The 19,851-nt window shown below is 39.7% G+C and overlaps 1 protein-coding gene and 1 non-coding gene across 2 annotated transcripts in view; one reads left to right on the top strand and one right to left on the bottom strand.

Annotated features, from left to right (window-relative positions):
- PLD1 (phospholipase D1) overlaps nucleotides 1-19,851 on the top strand; it is a 205,176-nt gene that overhangs the window by 57,827 nt on the left and 127,498 nt on the right. Inside the window, 2 exon segments of the mRNA XM_030328933.1 lie at nucleotides 18,173-18,363; nucleotides 18,624-18,751. Of these exon segments, the coding sequence (XP_030184793.1) occupies nucleotides 18,173-18,363; nucleotides 18,624-18,751 (319 nt within the window).
- On the bottom strand, nucleotides 2,876-2,948 carry TRNAK-CUU. The gene has a single exon. It is a non-coding gene; the product is annotated as a tRNA-Lys (tRNA).

The raw sequence follows: 19,851 nt of genomic DNA, 5'->3' as shown, positions 1-19,851 counted from the left end.
CCTGGGCCTCTGTCTTCTCAGTGCATTGGAGGAGGTTGGACCAATGGATTGCACAGATCATCATCATCACTGACCAAGTTTTGTATCCGTTGGTTTCATTAGTCCGGAGATTGTATCCTCATTTCTTACTCTGTTTCTGCCACGAAATATATGTGCCACAGGTATATTGAATCAGATTGCATTAGCTTTTCTTTCTTCTCAGATACGTGCATATGCGCAAAGCAAAATAGTGCCCGTTGACCATGTAATTTACTTGTTCGTTCAGTTCATTTCTTCTCAACAAGTGCTAAAGATCTGAGACAGATCATACTTGACGTCTTTCAGAAATGGCAAGGAGCTTGAAACCCCTGAAGAGAGAGTTCAGAGGAATTGAGAAACTTTCCTGAGGCTCAGAGGAGACAGCGGCTGTGCTCCCATAGTGGGGCTGGCCATGGGGATATGTCTGGAGAGTCTGTTCCACAAGTTCGACACATGGTCATTCGGGGTCTCCAAGGAGCTTACAGCTCAGGAAGAATGAAACAGACACAAACAGATGACTTCACCTTAGCAAAAACGTTGCATTTGTATGATGGCCACCAAAGGAACAGCAGATTTGCTAAGTTTTCTACTTTCCACAATTTGTTTGGCATTTAGGAAACATGTCTGTTACCAGGTTTTGTTTTTTCACTTCTCTTGGCTAGAATGTCAGTGGTTGATTGATGTACCTTTCCCATTAATGTTACTAATAGAGAACAGTAATATTTATAATATCAATTATGTATTGAGTTCTTACTCTGTGCCAGGTACCAGATTAAGTACTTTATTAGATCCTATTAGATAAGATTAGTCTCATTTTATAGATGACAGAACTGAGGCTCAGAGAGGCCCAGAGTAATGTAAGTAAAGCAAGAGGCTACTGGTTCTAAGACTCATAAGTGGCAGAACCAGGTAAGAGGCTCTGTCCTTTTTTTTTTTTTTTAAATATTTCTTTAATTTTATTTATTTTGAGAGAGAATGTGAGCAGGGGAGGGGCAGAGAGGGAGAAAGAATCCCAAGTAGGCTCCATGCTGTCAGCACAGAGCCTGATGTGGGCTTGAACCCATACATGGTGAGATCATGGCCTGAGCCAAAATCAGGAGTCGGATGCTTAACCAAGTGAGCCACCCAGGTGCCCCAAGAACCTCTGTTTTTAAGCCAACTGGGCTCACTCAGGGTCTGTACGTTGTTTTCAGATAGGCCAAAGGAATGAGTGAGGATAGATCATGGAAAATTAAGGAAGATGGGGGTCTTGTGACAGGCTAACCCTGGTGGATTCAAAGTTCTCACCTAATTTTTAATTTTTATTGACTGGGTTTGTTTTTGTTGTTGTTATTGTTGTTTGCTCAGAAAAGAGTTTTGAGTGCTTACTGTACACTGTGGGGATGACCCAGTTGCCTGTCCCCAAGAGTTTACAACATCACAGAGGACATGAGGCGTGCCCCCAAACCTCTGAGATATAAGCACCACCGAAAACTTAGAAACCAGATGATGCAAAGCTTAGTCAAGAGAGATGTTGTCTCTACCTGCAGGGGATGGGTTGGGGAGAGTCGGCAAAGTTTCAGTAAGAGGAAATGTGGAAAGTCTCAGCAGGCGGAGACGTGGAGGATGGGAGGGTATTTAAAGTGACAGAAGATGCCCGGGTGGGGAAAAGACCAGGGCCAAATGTAGAATTATGTGCATAATTATAATTCAAACACTCAGGTAACCACTACTGAGATCAAGAAAAAGAACTGTGCCAGCCACTTCAGAAGCCGGCCTCATATGCCCCATCTCAGTGCCAACCTCTCAATCCCCAAAATTATCACTATCTTTGTATTTCTTGATAGTTTTATCACCTCAGTGTGCAGCCCCAGACACTAGGGTTTAATCTTGCTTGTTTTATCATTTTCTTACTTGGTATGTACTTTGAGCCCATTTTAATCTACAGATTCTCTTGCATCCTTTTCTTTTCCTTATAATTTTTCTTGAATAAAATCTTGGGCTGTTTGACCTATAGACTTGCCCGTGGTCTGAGTTTTGCTGGTTGTATCCTCATAGTACAGTTCAGTATGCCCCTCTGTATTTCCTTCTGTAAATTGGCAGTTGGCTTCAGAGGCCTGATCAGATGGAGGCTCAATCCCTAGGACCCATTTGACCAGACAAATGAGTAGCAAGTGAGTATAACTTGAGTAGGAGCTTGGGCCAAAAAGGCATTTTGAGTAGAGATCAGAAATCCAAATGCTATAATCGTGATCTTGGGCTATGTATGGTCCAACTCTCTCTCTCTCTCTCTCTCTCTCTCTCTCTCTCTCTCTCTCTGTGTGTGTGTGTGTGTGTGTGTGTAGGGGGCAGGGAAACTAGAAGGGCCACTTTGTAGGTTTTGGAACCAGGGGACAGCATCTTCACAGGTATCTTTTCCAGCCACATATCTACATGGAAGTGACTCTATTGGTCACAATGTTAAAACGGTGGACTAAGGAGTGTCTGAAGTCTTGAAATATTATGCAGATGGTTGGTTGTCCTTTTCTTTAGTACTGTGCTATAAAGTTGCTAAGAATTTCCTATAAATGCTCTGTAAGTAAAACTGTGTGATAGGGAATGGTAAGTTCATAGTATACATACTTTTGTGACTAGCATACAAATATCATGAGTCTAGACAGAAATATGAGTCTTAAATCAAGAAGAATAAAAAGAACAAATCTAAGTAAAAGGAAGAAATCTAAGAAGGTTATATGTTGAAAGAGAGGGAGATTTGTACTTAAGAAAATCTGAAAATACTCACTTTTTCCAGATGGCTTATTGAAAACTGCTACCATAAGTAGAATTTATTCATTTTTATTATTTTTTAAAGTTTATTTATTTATTTATGTAATCTCTATACCCAACATGGGGCTTGAACCCATGACCCTGAGATCAAGAGTCACATGCTCTTCCGACTGAGCCAGCCAAGTGTCCCTACCATGAGTAAAATTTAAATAAGGCAGTGGTCTCACAAGTATTATTTCTTTATTTTTTTTTAAGTTTATTTACTTTGTGAGAGACAAGAGAGAGTGTGAGCAGGGAAGGGGCAGAGAGAGAGGGAGAGTCCCAAGCAGGCTCCGTGCTGTCAGTGCAGAGCCCGATATGGGGCTTGAACTCCTGAAACTGAGATCATGACCTGAGCTGAAATCAAGAGTTGGACGCTCAACCAATTGGGCCACCCAGGTGTCCCTCACAAGTATCATTCCTTAGAGGAACTTCTTGGTGTCCTTATTCCCCTTGTGTTGCATTTGAAAAGTAAGAAGGCTAGTTTATAATAATGGCAACTAATATGCACATGGCACTTACTTTGGGCCAGATATTCCATTTTTAGCATTTTATATGTTAACTAATTTAATCTTACAACAACCCAATAAGGTAGGCATTATGACTCTTCCCATTGTATGGACTGGGAATTGAGGCACAGAGAGGTTAAGTTACTTGTTTAAATTTATAAATTTATAAATTTATAAGCCAATAAGTGGGGAATGGACGTACAAACTTAGGTAGCTGTATCATTCTAGTGCACTACCCCTAGGCTAGAATCCAGGTGGGAGCTGGGGCCAGTGGCTCAGGTATTTCTCTAATAGGGAGGCTACATATCTGTTTTCAGTCTGAAATATCTGTTCTTAATTTCAGGAGAGCTCAGAAGTAAGTCCTGGCCCCACTGCACACTGCAGACAAATGACCCAATATGTGGTCCCTCTCCTTTTTCTTTGAGCCTTGATTTACTCATCTCTGCTGTAGAAGGAATAATAATACTTCCCTTATAGAGTATTCTGAAGATCAGTAAGATCGAATATTGGAGAATGTGTTAAAAGAAGTAAAATGTTATGTTGGCTATAATTTTAATAATATGCATAATCATCATCACTTCTCTATTTTTGAGGAACTTGTGAAAAGAGCTTCATTTTACTTGAAATATTTGGACTTCTAGAATAAAGAGAGGGGACTTCCTAATTTGAAGTGTTAGACTACTTTGGTGTTAAGGAGAGGAAATTTTCAAATGAACATATTAAGTCTTTCCTGTTTTAAAAGTTTAATCGAAACAACTTTAATAACTCCTTCAAGAAGGCAAAAGCAAATTTAGCTTCAGTTTTGATGATTGTTTTCCCTCACCTGAGCATCACTATCATTAATAGTGGAAGCTCCAACGTTATAGATAAGAGCCATGGATCATCAAGGCTCCACTCGGAAGGTTTAGTTGACTGAAAAGAGGCCAGGTTTGGGGTGCCTGAGTGGCTCAGTTGGTTGAGCGTTCAAGTCTTGATTTTGGCTCACGTCATGATCCTAGGGTTGTGGGATTGAGCCCCATGTTGAACTCTGTGCTGAACATGGAGCCTGCTTAAGATTCTCTCTCTCTCTGTCTCTCTCTCTCTTTCTCTCCCCACCTCTCTCTCCCTCCCTCTGTCCCTTCCCCTCCGCCCCCACTCACACATGCGTTTTCTCTCTCTCTCTCTCCCCCCCCAATAAAATAAAATAAAGGCCAGATTTGCTTTCAGTTCCAGTACAGGCCCATTTAACTTTATCTTTTTAGCATTGGTGTTGAACCAGTCCCCAAACATGGCCAACATTTGTGCATGCCAACTGTTGATTTTTAGGGTAAATCAGATTAGAGTTTACAAATATACAAGCATTCCCGAGGGTGGGTGAGGGGTGTTGTGGAACAAAGCACTTCACAGTATTTTACATATTACCTTGTTAGTGGGTCCCCAGTATCGGCTGAATATAGAAAGAATAGTGAATTTCATTTTTGCAAAGAATGTAACAATAATTAACCAAGATTGGATTTAAAGACATTAGTAAAATGTCACTTATGTTTGATGGTTCTTAAATTTGTCTTAAATGAAATGTTTCAAAAGTACAGATTAACATTTAGGAAACAAAAACCTATGTACCTATAACATCCAGATTTAACAGGTTTTATTATTTAGACCTATATCCTTCTGAATTGAAATAAGAAGCAAAGAAAATGTTACGGGTATATTAAATCCTCTTAGTACCCCTTCCTAATTGCACTCTTTCCCATCCTTGCTCTCTAAAGGTGACTACTCTTCTGAAGTTGTTGTATATTATTTCCTCAATTCCTTTTATGTCCTACTTCTACATATGTCATTGGACAACATACAGGATTGTGCTGTGTATTTTTTAATCTTAAACAAAAATTCTAAGATGTCTTTTTTTTCACCAAACTTTGTGTTGAGATTTATTCATGTTGATACATGTAGTTCTGATCCATTTATTTTCTCTGTTGTATAGTATTTCATTAAAAATATTATTTATTCATTCTCTGATAAATGGACACTCTCGTCCAGTTTTCTTTACTGTGAACAGTGCTTCAGTGCTCATTCATAATACATTTTCTTATGTAAACTCACCCATTGTTGAGTTTCTTGGGGAATATATTTAGGGGAAGAATTGCTGGCAGTAGCTTATGCCTTCTTCAAGTTTATTGCCAAATATCTTTCCAATGGGTTATTTTAACTCCCATTTGTATCAAGCAGTGCATGAGAGTTCCATTACCTTACTGATACATTATAATTTCTGACTTGCAAAAATTTTCCTAATTCAATGGATATGAAAAAGTATCTTACTGTTTTAATATGACTTCTCTGATTACTGGGAAGGTTAAACATGTTTAAAGATTCACTGTAAATTTAGAATTCTTCCTCTGTGAGTTGCCTGTGTATATTCCTGGTTTATTTCCTGTTGGCCTTTGGATCTTCTTCTTTATGTATTTATAGGAGTACTTTGTATATTCTATGTATATCTTCTCCAAACTTGGATTTGTTGTTTAATTTTGCCATTTGTGTAACAAGTTTCAAGTTTTAGTGTGGTTAAATTTATTAGCTTTTCCTTCATGGTTTGTGTCTTTTATGTCTTGTTAAGATTCTTTTGTGACCCTGAGATCATAAAGACATTCTTCTGTAGGTTAATATTTTCCTTATTCATATTTAGGACATTAATCAACATAGAAATTATTCTTATGGGAGCTGTGAGATAGAGAACTAATTTTATTGTGTATTTCTTTGTGAATTGCCAGTAGTGCTAGCATTATTTATTGAGGGTTTATTCTTTCTTTACTAATTGTTTTCCATGCCACTCTCGTCATAAACCAAAACCTGTATATGCATAGGTTTGTTTTGGGGGTCACTATTTGGTTCTCTGTGTCTCTTTCTCTGTTAGTACCATACCATTTTAATCTCTCCAGCTTTTTTTTAAAGTTTATTTATTGAGAGGAGAGAGAGAGAGAGAGAGAGAGAGAGAGAGAGAGAGAGAGAAAGAGAACTGGGGAGGGACAGAGAGAGAGAAAGAAAGAACTGGGGAGGGAGAGAGGGAGAGAGAGAGAGAGAGAGAGAGAGAGAGAGAGAGAGAGAGAGAGAGAACTGGGGAGGGAGTTGGACGCTTAACTGACTGAGCCACCCAGGCACCCCTATAATAATTCTTGATATCTGGTTGGACAAGGCTTATTTGTCTATTCTTAATTCTCTTCTGTTACGAATTTTAGGGTCATATTGTCAAGTTCTCTGAGAAATTCTTTGAAATTTGAATTAGTAGATTAGTTTCAGGAAAAATAACATATATTCATTTATTTGGTTCCATATTTATCAAGTTTGGGGATATAATTTTATTGTCTTATAGCCTCCATTCATTTCTGATGAGAGATGAGTGGTCCTTAGTATGGTTCTCTTAAATTTTGTAAGTCATTTTTGTCTGGCTGCTTTTGACATCTTCTCTTTTCTTTATATGCTAGCAGCTTGGCTTTATTGTGCATAGATGTGATTTTCTTTGTATTTATTCCTGCTTGGGATTCACCAAATTTCCTCAATCTGTAAATTTATTTTGTTTACCAAATTTGATAAAATTTGTGGCCATTATTTCTTTAAACTTTTTTTGCCCTCATTTTTTCTCTAGCCCAACTTTCTGGGCCTGAAATTACATGTATGTTGGATCTTTTGATGTTATCACATAAGTCACTGGGGCTTTGCTCATTTATTAGAAACCTTCCCCCTCCCCTTCATCTGTTCTTCAGATTGGATAATTTCTAGTGATCTGTCTTCAATTTCACGGATTCTTTCTTTTGTCATTGCTATTCTGTTAAGCCCATCCAATGAATTTTTCTTTTATTGAGATTCCCTTTACATTCTTGAGCTTATTATAATAGTTGTTTTAAAATCCTTATCAGTTGATTTTAACATCTTAGAATGAGTCTTCATTAACAATAGCCTTTTCTCTTCAGGATGAGTCACGTTTTTCTGTTTCTATATCCATGTCCAATAGTTTTAGGTGACATTATGACTGAGATATTGTAGAAGCTCAATTCAGTTCTGTTCAAGAGGTGTGTTTGTTTTTTTTTTTTTTTTTTTTGGTTTTTGAGTGGGCAGTTGATTTGGCTGGACTTAAACTCCAAACTCTGCCTTTCCTGTGGTGGGCAGCTGCAGAAACCTCTGTTGAAGTCACTTTGGTACTATCTGAGTTGCTTTGGAGTGTACCCACGCCTGCATGGTTCAAAGTCAGCCTGTGCAGAATTTGACACTCCTCCTCTGTGGCTCTCCTTTCCAAGGTTTCCCACTTCAGTTTTCAGCTGCTGTGAAAGCCAGGAAGCCTGTTATCTGGTTCTCCAAGCCAGCAGGATTATGGATTTTCTGAGTTTTAGTCACCCAACCTGGCTCGGACTTAGTCTGCCTTTAGACAAAAGCGGTGCCATTCTTTTCTTCCAAATGTAGATTACTTTCCATTTCCTGCTTCTTTCTGGTTGTTCTGTAGCCAGTTATTTTTTATAATTGAATTGGTAGTCCTCATCTGTGGGATGGCTGGTGGATCTAATAGGGGCTACACCACCATCAGTGAAAGCCAGAAATTGGAATCCTAGATCAGTTTTATATAAAGTTTCTCATTTTGTAGTTACCTCAGTTCCATGCAGTTTCTGCCCAGGGCTGCTGGGTACAGTTCTTCTAGTCTCTTTTAAACAGTGTAATTCTTTGAGGCTCTAGGTTATTCGGGGAGTCCGGCTTCCAGGCACCTGCCTCCTATGGTCCTGGGGTCATGTCTGCTAACATTCATGTGGGGACAGACCTGTAATCTCAGCTCTTTTATCCAAGACCAAAACCCCTGGGCGCCTTCAGCTTCAGTTCCAGTATACTCATCTGACTTTCATTTGTTTCTTCATCCTTGCAAATTGAAGGTTTTCCTTCATGATTGCTTTTGTTGTTGCTGCCTTAGCTTTTATCCTTAACTAAGTATTTTTAAAATATGATTACAGTTTATTCAGCAATTCTGTGTTTGTACTGGGAAAGAGACAGCTACATTAGCTTAATCCATTTTGTTTTCAGACATTTGTGGCAGTGTTTTCTTTTTTTAAATTTTTTTTTTCAACGTTTGTTTATTTTTGGGACAGAGAGAGACAGAGCATGAACGGGGGAGGGGCAGAGAGAGAGGGAGATACAGAATCAGAAACAGGCTCCAGGCTCTGAGCCATCAGCCCAGAGCCCGACGCGGGGCTTGAACTCACGGACCGCGAGATCGTGACCTGGCTGAAGTCGGACGCTTAACCGACTTAAGGCGCCCCGTGGCAGTGTTTTCTATAGTGTGTGACATCAGACCATCCTCAGAATTCAATTCTGACTGCTAGTTCTTGTCCTCAGGAGGGGACTGGGCTCTGATGTGGGTGCCAGGGACTGGGTCAGAGGCATAACTAACATTATTTCAGCATCTGTTAGAGCCCCAACTCCAAGCCACTCACTTTATATCATTTAATTCTTCCAATTCTTTACTTCCAACAGCATTACCCGTTTATAGATTAGGAGACTGAGACCTAGAGATGTAGAGATTTAGAGACTTGTTTCAGCATAAGGAGATTCAGAATTCAAGCTGTTTGACTCAAAATCACATACCTTCAGTGATAGTCTGCTGCCTCCACAGACATTTTTTCTAAGTATGTGAATGGGTAAAAAAAAAAAATAAGACTTTGCTGTGTTTATCAGCAGCCATGACAAAATTTGAGGGCTCATTAGCACGGGGGAATGTCTGGAGGAGTCTACACATGTGTTTGCCAGCTCCATTCTTCTCATTGGCGAGATTTGTGGGATATCACAGAAAATGCTCAGTTTTGCCTCAACTCACTCAGAAGGAAGTTGTTTCTTCCTTTGGAGAGAAGTGAAAGAGAGGATTCATAAGAAGTTTAGACAGCTGGAAAGAACTTTAATGACAAAGTCTACATGAGGGAATGCATGTTCTTCCTGAATGGGGCTGCCATCATAAGATGCAAAGATCAGTGTTAAGAAAAAAGAAAGCAATGATAGTAGAAAATGATAAAGTCAAACCTTTGAATTCACAGTTTAGCTTCTTAATCAACATGTGTTCTTATCAAAACCAACATGCACCCACTAAAACTAATATTTAATATTTTGAGCCAGTGAAAGAAAAATGTTCTTAAAACCATTTTTATTTTGGAAAAAGTATTTATTTTGTTCATGTGCACGCACTGAATCATTGGTGGTCTAAGTCTACCTTAGCGAGAAAAAGGTTTACTTAATTTTTCAAGGAGCACATTATTTGTTCCTATAAATTCATGCGTAGTTAGCTTCCTCTCCTATAGACCCAGCACAATACATAGGTATTCTGCTCTTGGCCATAAAAAATTGCCCATAAACACAAAATGATGTTATTTTCAGAAGTCTGATCACAGTTTTTAAGCCGTGTTAATTACCTTTTTATTTTAATAAATAATATACCTTTATTTTAATAATATACCTATACCTAAAATAATATACCTATATTTTAATAAAGAATTTTCCCTGTGGGATCCTTATTGATTTAAGTCAATCCAGTGCTTATACAAAGTCTCTCACATACACTTAATAAACTTTGGAATTAAGAGGGGGCCCTCCCCTCCAAATACAAATGTTTATATGTATTGCCATTAATAGAAGCAGGAGCAAATCTTACTTAGGTGTTTGCTCAGAACATCTAAATTCCCTTGGCATTTGGGGTAGGTTTTTATCCCCTGGATGGGGTTGCTTAGAATGTATTGTTTTCTCTGGCATTTAGTGTTGCTGAAAGGGGAGTCTTTTTTCCAATAATGTCTCTGTTGTATTCATTTCAGTGTTTAGGTGAGGAAACTGAGCACTAAAGTGACTTTGTCCAGGTTAGTCAAGGCAACAATAGGAGCAAACGAGGCAGTTGTCTCCCATCAGGTTTCTGTGTGACCTTGAGCTAGTCATTTAGCCTGTCTGTGCCCTCAGTTGCCTTGTCTGTCAAAAGGGGCTAGGAATAGTAAAGGCGGTGGAGTTAATGCAGGCGAACCTCCTAGATCAGTGTCTGACACAAAAGCGCCATGCAAGTTTTCTTTTTATTATTACCAGTAACTTCACAGAATGGATGTCTGCAGGAGGCAGGATGGTTCATGGTTCCTGTTGGTTTCAACACTACCCTAGTCTGAGTTTCCTAGATAATAGAGTCTGAGCTAAGGTTGCATGGTGGGCTTTATCCAGCAGCAAGAGTGAGGGGAGAAGGGAAGAGAGGGAAGGAGCATGAAAGGTGGTGCATTGCCTGGCTGCCATAGCTTCACAAGAAAATCAGCCCGTTGCTCAGTCACATAGAAAGCTTCTAGCTTGGCTGTGTGGTACACAGTGCAGTCAGGCAGGGAGGGGAGGGGAGGGGCATGTGTCCACCAGCACCTTAACTCCCCTGATCTCATAGGCTGTGTAACTCAGTTCCCCATGCTCCCTCTGCCCATACACACAACTCTGGAGGTGACTGGGTTCCAGCTCTAGTGTAGCACTGCTGCCTCAGAATCCAGAAGCCTGAGGATGAGCCAGTGTCTCTGTGGGTCTGGCCAGCGGTGGGTGGAGCTGGGGTGCTGGAGCCACACCAGCTCCTGCTGGACCATGTGCTGTGCATGCTGTGCAGGAGCCCTGCCCTCAGCCTGAAGGAGGCAGAGATGGATGGTGGTGTGAGGAGAAGAGGGGACAGTGGCAGTGATGTGTATCTCCGTGGAGCCCAGTGGCAGAGGCTGGGGAGGCGGGCAGTGTGGAACCATCAGTGTGGCCTCTGCCCTGGGACCAGCCTTGCCACTCACCTCTGTGCAGCCTCAGTAAGCTTCTGTCCTCAATTCTAAGTGAGATTATCACGCGAATTAGAAGAAATATACGTAACATGCCTTTAGTGCTTGGCCCAGAATAGACAATAAATGACAGGGAATACTTTCCTATCTACCTATATTTGAAATAGAGATCACTTTCCCTTAACACTTGTATTTGCCTCTGGAAATAAAACATCCACTTGAATTCAAAGTTATGACTGAGATGAACCAAAGGAGGCTGGTACTACAGCAAAGGGGAATATTTAACCCTAGGGCATGCCAACGGAAATGGCTAAGAAAGCTTATGGCAGAGAAGAGAGGCCATCCAAGGAGGTCAAAGGATTCAGGAAAAATCATGAGAATCAAGAAATGATTCCATGCTAAAATTTGTTTTGTGTGATTATAGATTCTGTTTTTCTTTTTAACTAGGGAAAAGGGAGAACGCATGGTTTCCAACTCTTGTCCCGTGGGCACAGTGAGTCTAGGTTATTTAGCACCATCATCTGCAATCTTGACCCTCAGGGAGGATAGCAGTGTCAGTGTTAGACCAAATGGAGGCTGTGATAGGAAACCAGGAAGGAAGGATAAGCAAACAGGAGATTGCTAGGCTCTGGGGGCCCCAAGGTCAGATCAGATCTGAAACTCAGAGGGAGGATAGTGTTTGGGAATCATAGTTCCTGGAACCATAGAAGTGACAGCAAGTCTGAGTTCAAAGGCTATGCACAGAAGGGACTATGATTCCACAGAGCATCTCCTTTTCCTGATATGGGTACAAGCAGAACACGGAAGCAGAACAGGGGGATGGCTTTCGAGCCAGCCAGAGCTGTGCTGAGAGCTGACTTACTGACCTTCGGACTTGTCACCTTGGTCAGCCTGTCTTGTTATCTGTAAAGGGGGAATAGCAGCCATACCCCCATCATGACCTTGTTGTGAGGACGCGTGAAAAGCTCTTGGTGGAAGCCTGGCACACAGTTAGCTCTGATAGCAGTTCACTGTCTTACTTGCTACTGCTTCAGCAGCCTGTGTATTTCTTGCAGGTTATATTCCTCTTGGAGTTCTTTCAACCAGATGGCTTTTCCATCTGAGAGTATCTGTGGTATATGAAGGAAATGTCTTTGTGGCATTCACTGGATAACCTGGAGCTGACTGGTTTCTCAGTAGATAGCTCACTGATGAAGTCATTTAATCAATAAATATTGATTGAGCAGGTGCTCAGCAAGGTGTCGGGGGTAAACAGTCTGGCTCTCACCCTCCCCCACCTTAGAGTGTCCTCATCTGGTGGGACGAGGGACGCGTCAGCACCTCAGCTCATGATTACTGCTCAGTGGAAGGGCTTCCTAAACTAAGGTTTTGAAAGGGACATCCGTGAACCTATGAAAATATATGCAAAATACTGTGTGTCAGGATATATTCATTTTTTTTCTGGGGTTGGGCGTCCATAAATCTCATCAAAGCCACAAAGGGTACTGGACCTAAAAGGGAGCTGGAGTCACTGCCGCAGACACAAGGGACACTGTAATGCCTTACCAGCCAGGGAGAGGAAGATGAGGCCAGGGAGATGTGCAGAGAATGGGAAATGCATTAACTGGGCTTGACTGCTTAATGCCTGGTGATTGTTTTTTTCACTCAAAGTCTTGGTGGCTTCTCTCCAAATGGGGGAATTGAGTCCAGAAAATTTCAGGACTGGTTAAATGGGAGAGCCCTAGTCTTAGAGGAGCCCATCCAGGAAGACAGTTGCTAGATGGTACATTAATTTGGGAGCTAACTAAGAGATGAAAGGCAGGATATTTCCTAGCCTGTCAGCCCTGAAAAATACTGAAATGAAAGAAACTTTCCTAAGGTTAATTTTCAGGGGCCACCTGTTAATAGAATTCAAGGGAATATTAGCAACCTAGATTACTTTGGCCTGTAGATGTGTGTGCATTATGACACTGGTTCCTCAAGCTTCCTGAGGTGGAAAGTATAGGTGGCACTGTTTCCATTTTACAGATGAGATGCTGAAACCCTGGAGGCTGCGGGTTGCCCAGGTTACACTGATAAAAAGGGTAGAACAACCATGGTCATCTGGCCTGTCCCCTCCACCACGGACATTTAATTATCTGCCCAAGGTGCATAATAAGCCCTCCATTGATATTTGTGGAACTAATGTTCTTTTATTAAAAAAAAAAAAATCAAAGATCCAAGTAAACACCAAGAATTTTTTTAAAATTTTTTTGATGTGTTATTTTCTCAAAATATATCATCTGGAATGTAAACTATGATAATATCATTTACTTTATCCAAAGTCAGCTCAACTAAAAAAATATTTATCCAAGGTTTACTGTGTCACCAGAGATTGAGTTCAGTACTTGAATCCACATTTACGATGTTTGCATTTCAAGGAACATCGAGTCAGTTCTGTACAAATCATTGCTATATAATGTGTTTGGGGGAGGTTATGTAGTATGGGTCCACCAATTAATTTCATCATAATGAAAAATGGGAAAACAAGAAATCCCCATGACTCAGTTTGGTTTTAAATGATCTAATTATAATTCATTTCACGTTCAAACATGATTCTTGGTTTGGAAATCCATTCCATTTATTTCTCTAGGTAAGCACAAATAATGTATTGGAAAAAATATGGGGAACTCTGCATGTTCTGTTAGAAAGGGAAACAAGAAGTAAATCGGTTACCTTCACAAAATGAGTGTTAAGTTTTGGGTTACTGTTGTTCCTTTTTGAACTGTTTTTATTCTATGAGCATGTAAAATGGGAGTGAAAGTCTTCAGTGTCTGTCCCTCCTGCTAGCCCCAGTTCTACTTCTGGCTGGTTAAGTAGCTGGACTTTGGAGCCAGATCGACCAGGGTTGGGTCCAGCTCCATCACTTCCCAGCTGCACGGCTCTGGGCAAGTTGCCCATCTAAGCTTCTCATCTTACAAATGGGGGTAAGAATAGGACTCAGCTCCTAAGGTTATTGTGAGGATTCAAGGAGATCATGCGATTAATCTTTTTGAATAGTGGCTGGCATTTAGTATGTACTCAGCTAATATTGAGTAATGTTAATATTTATTTTAATATTAGTAGTTATATTTGATAGTCTGATTGTATTTTAGTGAAGGCATTGCATATATATATTATATATATAGTCTTATTGTATTTTAGCGAAGGCATTGCATATATATTATATATATATTATTGTATATATATGCATTGCCTTCGCTAAAATACAATAAGACTATCAAATATATATATATATTTACTAATATATATACAAATATATATACAAATATATATATATATATATATATATATATACACTATCAGATAGGAAAATATCTGCTTCCTTTGATGTCCTATTTTCCAGTGATGTTGAAAATGAAGATCAGAAAAACTCTAGAGTTCTCTGATTTCACCCCTGAATAACGGGAAGTAATTAAATGTTCCCTGCAAAAAATTTTAATTCTAGTATTCAATACCAGAAAAGAAAAAAGACAACCCTATTTACTTTCCAGATAGAGATGCAAACAAAAATAAAACACAGCTGCTGTTACTGCTCCATGGGCACCATCTCTACTTGGTACCAAGAGAGATAATGATCTTGCAGTATAATTTTATAAGGAGATAATGAAATCAATTACATTATCTCAAGGGTAAACACTGAAGGCCTTATCCCATTGCTGGTTAAGATGGACTGTAACTGTGGCAGCTGCTCACCCACCGTTATAGATTATTTTGGATGAGAGAAAACATGGGCTAATAAATTAAGATTTGACAACATAGGAGTGTCAATGGCCTTACAGTTTGATATTCAAGAATGAAAGCAACAATACAATTGATGGATAAAAATTCAACACAAAGCAACCACAGACATGAGTGAAGGCAGTGATAGACAAACAATTTGGTTCATTTTGATTATTAAATTGTAAAGTTTTCACAAAAGCTTAGAAAAAAAATCTGCAAACCGTTTGGGTCCACTGAAACTCCATGTGATCTTATAAAATATTATGAACCACAAAAATAGGAGGCTAAGAAGAAATATAGGAGGCTGTCGGGATATGTTTCTATTAATTATAATGACTATAGTGTTAGTAGGATTCCTTCCAAGGTATGGTGATTGAAGTAGATAACATCTTTTGTTGTTATGATACTTAAACTTTATAGAAAAGATTAATTTATAGACATTCAACCCATTAAATAAAATCAATAATTATGAACTTCTATAACCAAGTCCGTGAGATTTCAGGGCCAGAAAATCTGCTTTATAAATAAGTGAATTCAACACTGACACAAGTTGCGTGACCTTGGGCAAGTTCCTTATCTAACTCTTTCAGAATAATCATAAATACCAGGTAGTATTGTATTAAATAAGTGTGCTAAAATTGTGCTTATTAGCACATAGTAAAAACTTGAATATAAATGATAAGAGGCTTCCTTTCTGCTTCTTTTCTCACTCTTAAATTTTTTACAAGTTTATATGCTTCTTTTCTTTCTTTTTGAAAAATGATTTTTATTTTAGCTTGATCTAGTGACTCTGTACTATTTATTCCAGTTATCTTGCAGTGTATAATTATTCTAGTCTCTATATCTTAAATTTAACATGCATTTTAACAGACACTCTGTCCAAGAGAAAAGTCATTGGAATAACCCTTGTTTTCCTTTGCTGTGCTAGGAAAGTTGGCAGAGTTAACCATAAGACAGTTTAATCAATAGAAAAGGGCTTACAAATTCATGAGTAGCAACGATATGATGTAATTTCTTACTTGTTTTTCCTTATCTCATTTCCTTTAAGTTTCTCATTACCTTGTATTTTAAATAAAGCAAAACCTGGCTCACGGTTGGCATCTAGTAAGTGTTTGTTGAATCGAGAAGGAAGGAAATTAATATTTTAATTGTGACCAGAGGCAACAAGCTCCTCGATGGAAGCTGAACAGACAGTCATTAAATTATGCAGATTAGGAAACATCTGCCACCTGCTTCTCGTATTCATATGAAGAACTACTTGGGTTAATTTCTTAGGTTAAAGTAACTACATTATAAGGGGAAGCTGAGTAATATATATAGCATTTTTTTGTCTATAGTTAAGGTTCCAGTGTTAAAAGGACCTTAGAGGAGATGGCTCAACCTCCTTAGTTTATTACCAAGAGGAGTTACCAAGGCCCTGAGAGTGTAAATGGGCCCATCCCGAGGTGCTGAGCATCAAGAGGAGGTCATTTCCTATTCTTCCCATTTGAATCTTGCCCAAGAGCACTTGTTTTACTGAAACTTCCATCTGTTCCAGGGGCATTTACATATCTACCAAAACTATACGGAAAGGTAAAGCCTGTGGTTGAGAAGATCAGCTTTTGGGTCAGAGAGACCTGGTTTTAAATCCGTTCACTACTTACTAGCTCTGTGACTTTGGACGCAAATTACGTAATCTCTCTATGCCTCAGTGTTTTTATCTGTAAAGAGGGGTTGGTAAACTTCTGTCATCTTCGATGGAAATAACAAAACTTCATAGATTATTATTGATGATAAACATGATAATGTATAAAAAGGACTTATCACCAAGCCAGGTACATATGAAGTGATTGGTACACGTAAACTGTTATTATAATATAAATGAGAAGTGGAGAAGAAAGTTGAAGGGAAGTGATGTAGGCAAGGATAGGCCTGTGTTTTGCTAATAGTGGGCCATCGATACGGCTGCAAGCTTCCTTACGGCCAACGTGGAGAAAGAAACATGATTGATTACATACTTCACAGAGAACTTTGTCATATTAATTATGTATCTCTGGCCAAACCAGAGCCACATTCCTCCAGCCCAATCTTCTGAATTTCCAAACAAAATCTCTTTCTACCAGACACGGCAGTATAGGTTCCTGAGACTTGACGGATTACAGTAAGGGCTGTCCAAGTTTGGCCAAGACTCTCTTAGCGTTTCCCACAGAGACCCCCAGCTTCTTGATCACACCTGTAGGAGAGAACCTGGCCAAGGGTCTTTCACTCAGCACATGTTGTTCTCAGGAAGGCCTTGGACCTTGGAGGAGGCCAGGAATGAATTTGGGGTTATGTATCTTATTCCTCTCACCCATGTCAGGAGCTCCTTAACTGCAGGGACCAGCCTTATTCATCTTTACAGATTTCCTCATTGCCTCTCACAGTGAATGGCAGACGCTCAGTAAATGTTTGTGATTTGCAGGAATGAATGGACATGTGTGGTGGAATTGCTCGTATGAAAAACCTGCTGTTTTAGGGCCGGGCTGTAACAGAGCGATTCTTTCCAGCAGTATGAATTTGTCACTCAGCTCTGAGGATGGCACTCAAGGTTTAAATCTTAGTATTTTAAAGGAAAAATAAAATCTATATGAACTCTTCTTCCCTGGGTACTGATGTGTAAAGACTTGTGTTATTAAATGTCGAAATGAGATAGAACTGGTTTTCTTCAAAAAGGAGAGAAGTACGATTTGAGCACCTCCAGTATCTTTCAGAATAGGTAGACTAATCAATTACCTTTCAAGACATGTACATTATTATAAGTCATGGAAAGTCACGGCCCGAACCTCATGTTTCGAAAAGATAGTATTTACACTTTGCTTGGGATATCACCTACAGAGGAAATGTGGAAAAGGTTATGCTGTCATGAAAATGTCTTAAATCTGCTTATTGAAATTGTTGTAAAATGCCCTAAAATGTCTTTAGAAAATATTTAAAGTTGCTTAATTTCACGTGATATTTTTCCGTGTGTTTGTTAGAGTTAAGTATCAATTTATTTTCTCTGAATAACCATTCCCAAACCAGTCACCCTGGAGTCTCCTTATTTATCCAACTTAATGAAATTGGGTGAAAGCTATGCTGGCGTTTATTCAATGTAGTGTTTCTCTTTCGTACTTGCTTGTGATTAAGGATCTCACTCCAATTTAATTTACAGGCTAGGAATCTTTTAAATGTTAAAGAGGAAAATAAATGAAAACATTGTTTGACTAAACTGGGGCTCACACAGAGCTAGTTGACTTGTTTCCATATGCTGTATCTAAGCCTGGATTCATATTGTAGAATAGGGTTTTATTTGACCAAAATAATAAATCCTTGTAACCCCCCTTTTTTTCCCAGCCCCTTTGCTCTTACCCTGTCTGAAGCCAACATGTCACTGAAAAATGAGCCAAGAGTAAATACCTCTGCATTGCAGAAAATCGCTGCTGACATGAGTAATTTGATAGAAAATCTGGACACACGGGAGCTGCACTTTGAGGGAGAAGAGGTGGATTATGATGTGTCTCCCAGCGATCCCAAGATCCAGGAAGGTAAAGACTGGTGGTCTGAGCAAGAAGAGAGTTTCTCAGAGTTGCCTGGCAGAGAGCAGATTTGAAATAACCAGCAAATGATTGATCATCCTTGCTGATGTCCTACCCTGGGCTGAGACCATTTCACTAGCTGTATTCTTGTTGTAGCAGGTTATGATTCTTAAACAGATGCCCATAAAAGGCAAGTTATGCTAATATCGTGTATTCTTACAATATCATTGTGTCCTTGCAATAACTTTATTTACTTGTTTATTTTTTAGTGTGTATTCCTTTCTCTGCTATTTATAAGACTCAAGGATTTAAGGAGCCTAATATACAGACGTATCTCACCGGCTGTCCAATAAAAGCCCAAGTTCTGGAAGTGGAGCGCTTTACATCTACAACAAGGGTCAGAGCATTTATGGACTCACCTTGTATTGGTCCACATATACCAATTAACACACTGACTTCCATTTTCCTTCCTCATAGCTATGATATGTTTTTAGCTTTTTTTTTTTTTTTCAAATCACTTGTCAGTCCTATTTATCTCTCAAGAATTTGCTTTCCATTTAGTCTTGATTCTCATATGCCTTTTTCCTCATTCTGGAAAATGCTTTTTTTTTTTTTTTTTAAATACACACCTAAGGCAATTTATAACTTTGGTAAATTGCTGAGTGCCACTCCTAGTCCTCCTCTCTCCTCGATTTTCTGTTTAACGTGGGCTCTTGGGGCATCGCCATTCCATCTAGACCGTCACATAGAAGCCAAGGAAGAGTTTAGCTTTCCTAATGCTGGTTTAGCAAGAAAATAATGATGCTGCCTGGCTCTTGAAAGAAAAAGAAAAAAAGCCAGGATGTTGGACTGACCAGTGTCATTACCCAGAGACGGTGCTGAGAGAATACTGCTGGCATCTTCTGCTCTCTGATCTGCTCCTGGCACCTGTCCTTTAGGTCTGTTCGTGGGGCCTGAGTGCTGGAAGGCGGCTTCCATGAAGATGACTTCATCAAGCAAAGCATCACTCTTTGGTGTGGATTAGACTAGGTTGTGAGGGGAGCCACCATTGCTCTGTTACTGACTGTACATCACAGTTGTCAGTCTGATAAGTAGAGGGCATTGCCACAGGCAGGTGGCCTTTGTCCCCTCAGGTTGAGCTCTGGCCACCTCAGACTAAGGCCACCTTTGCTCCTGCCTCAGGGGAAGTGTAGAACAGCCTTTCTCCAGAGACAGGTTCTGTCTGCCTTTCCTCCTTGTCTTTTGCAGAGTGGCATGTGTTACCTGGGTCCTGATAGTTTTGCTTAGTGGCCTGTCCTGACCTACCTGTGTGTATGTTCTGACTCCTAACACCCACCTTTGTGTGCAGCCTTTCCTTTAGGCCCTTTATATGAAGGGGGGTCTCTACCTCCCTGATATACCACTGAGCACAATGCACTCAGAAATGTCTCTGATGTGGCCTTTGCCTTCTTAGTTTGCCTACCAGCTTTTAACTTCAGAGGGGATACGCATGCTCAG

The sequence above is a fragment of the Lynx canadensis genome, chromosome C2, assembly GCF_007474595.2.
Source record: "Lynx canadensis isolate LIC74 chromosome C2, mLynCan4.pri.v2, whole genome shotgun sequence".
Lineage (NCBI taxonomy): Eukaryota > Metazoa > Chordata > Mammalia > Carnivora > Felidae > Lynx > Lynx canadensis.
Note: the sequence above shows the minus strand (reverse complement) of the source record. Positions and strands in the feature narration are given on the sequence as shown.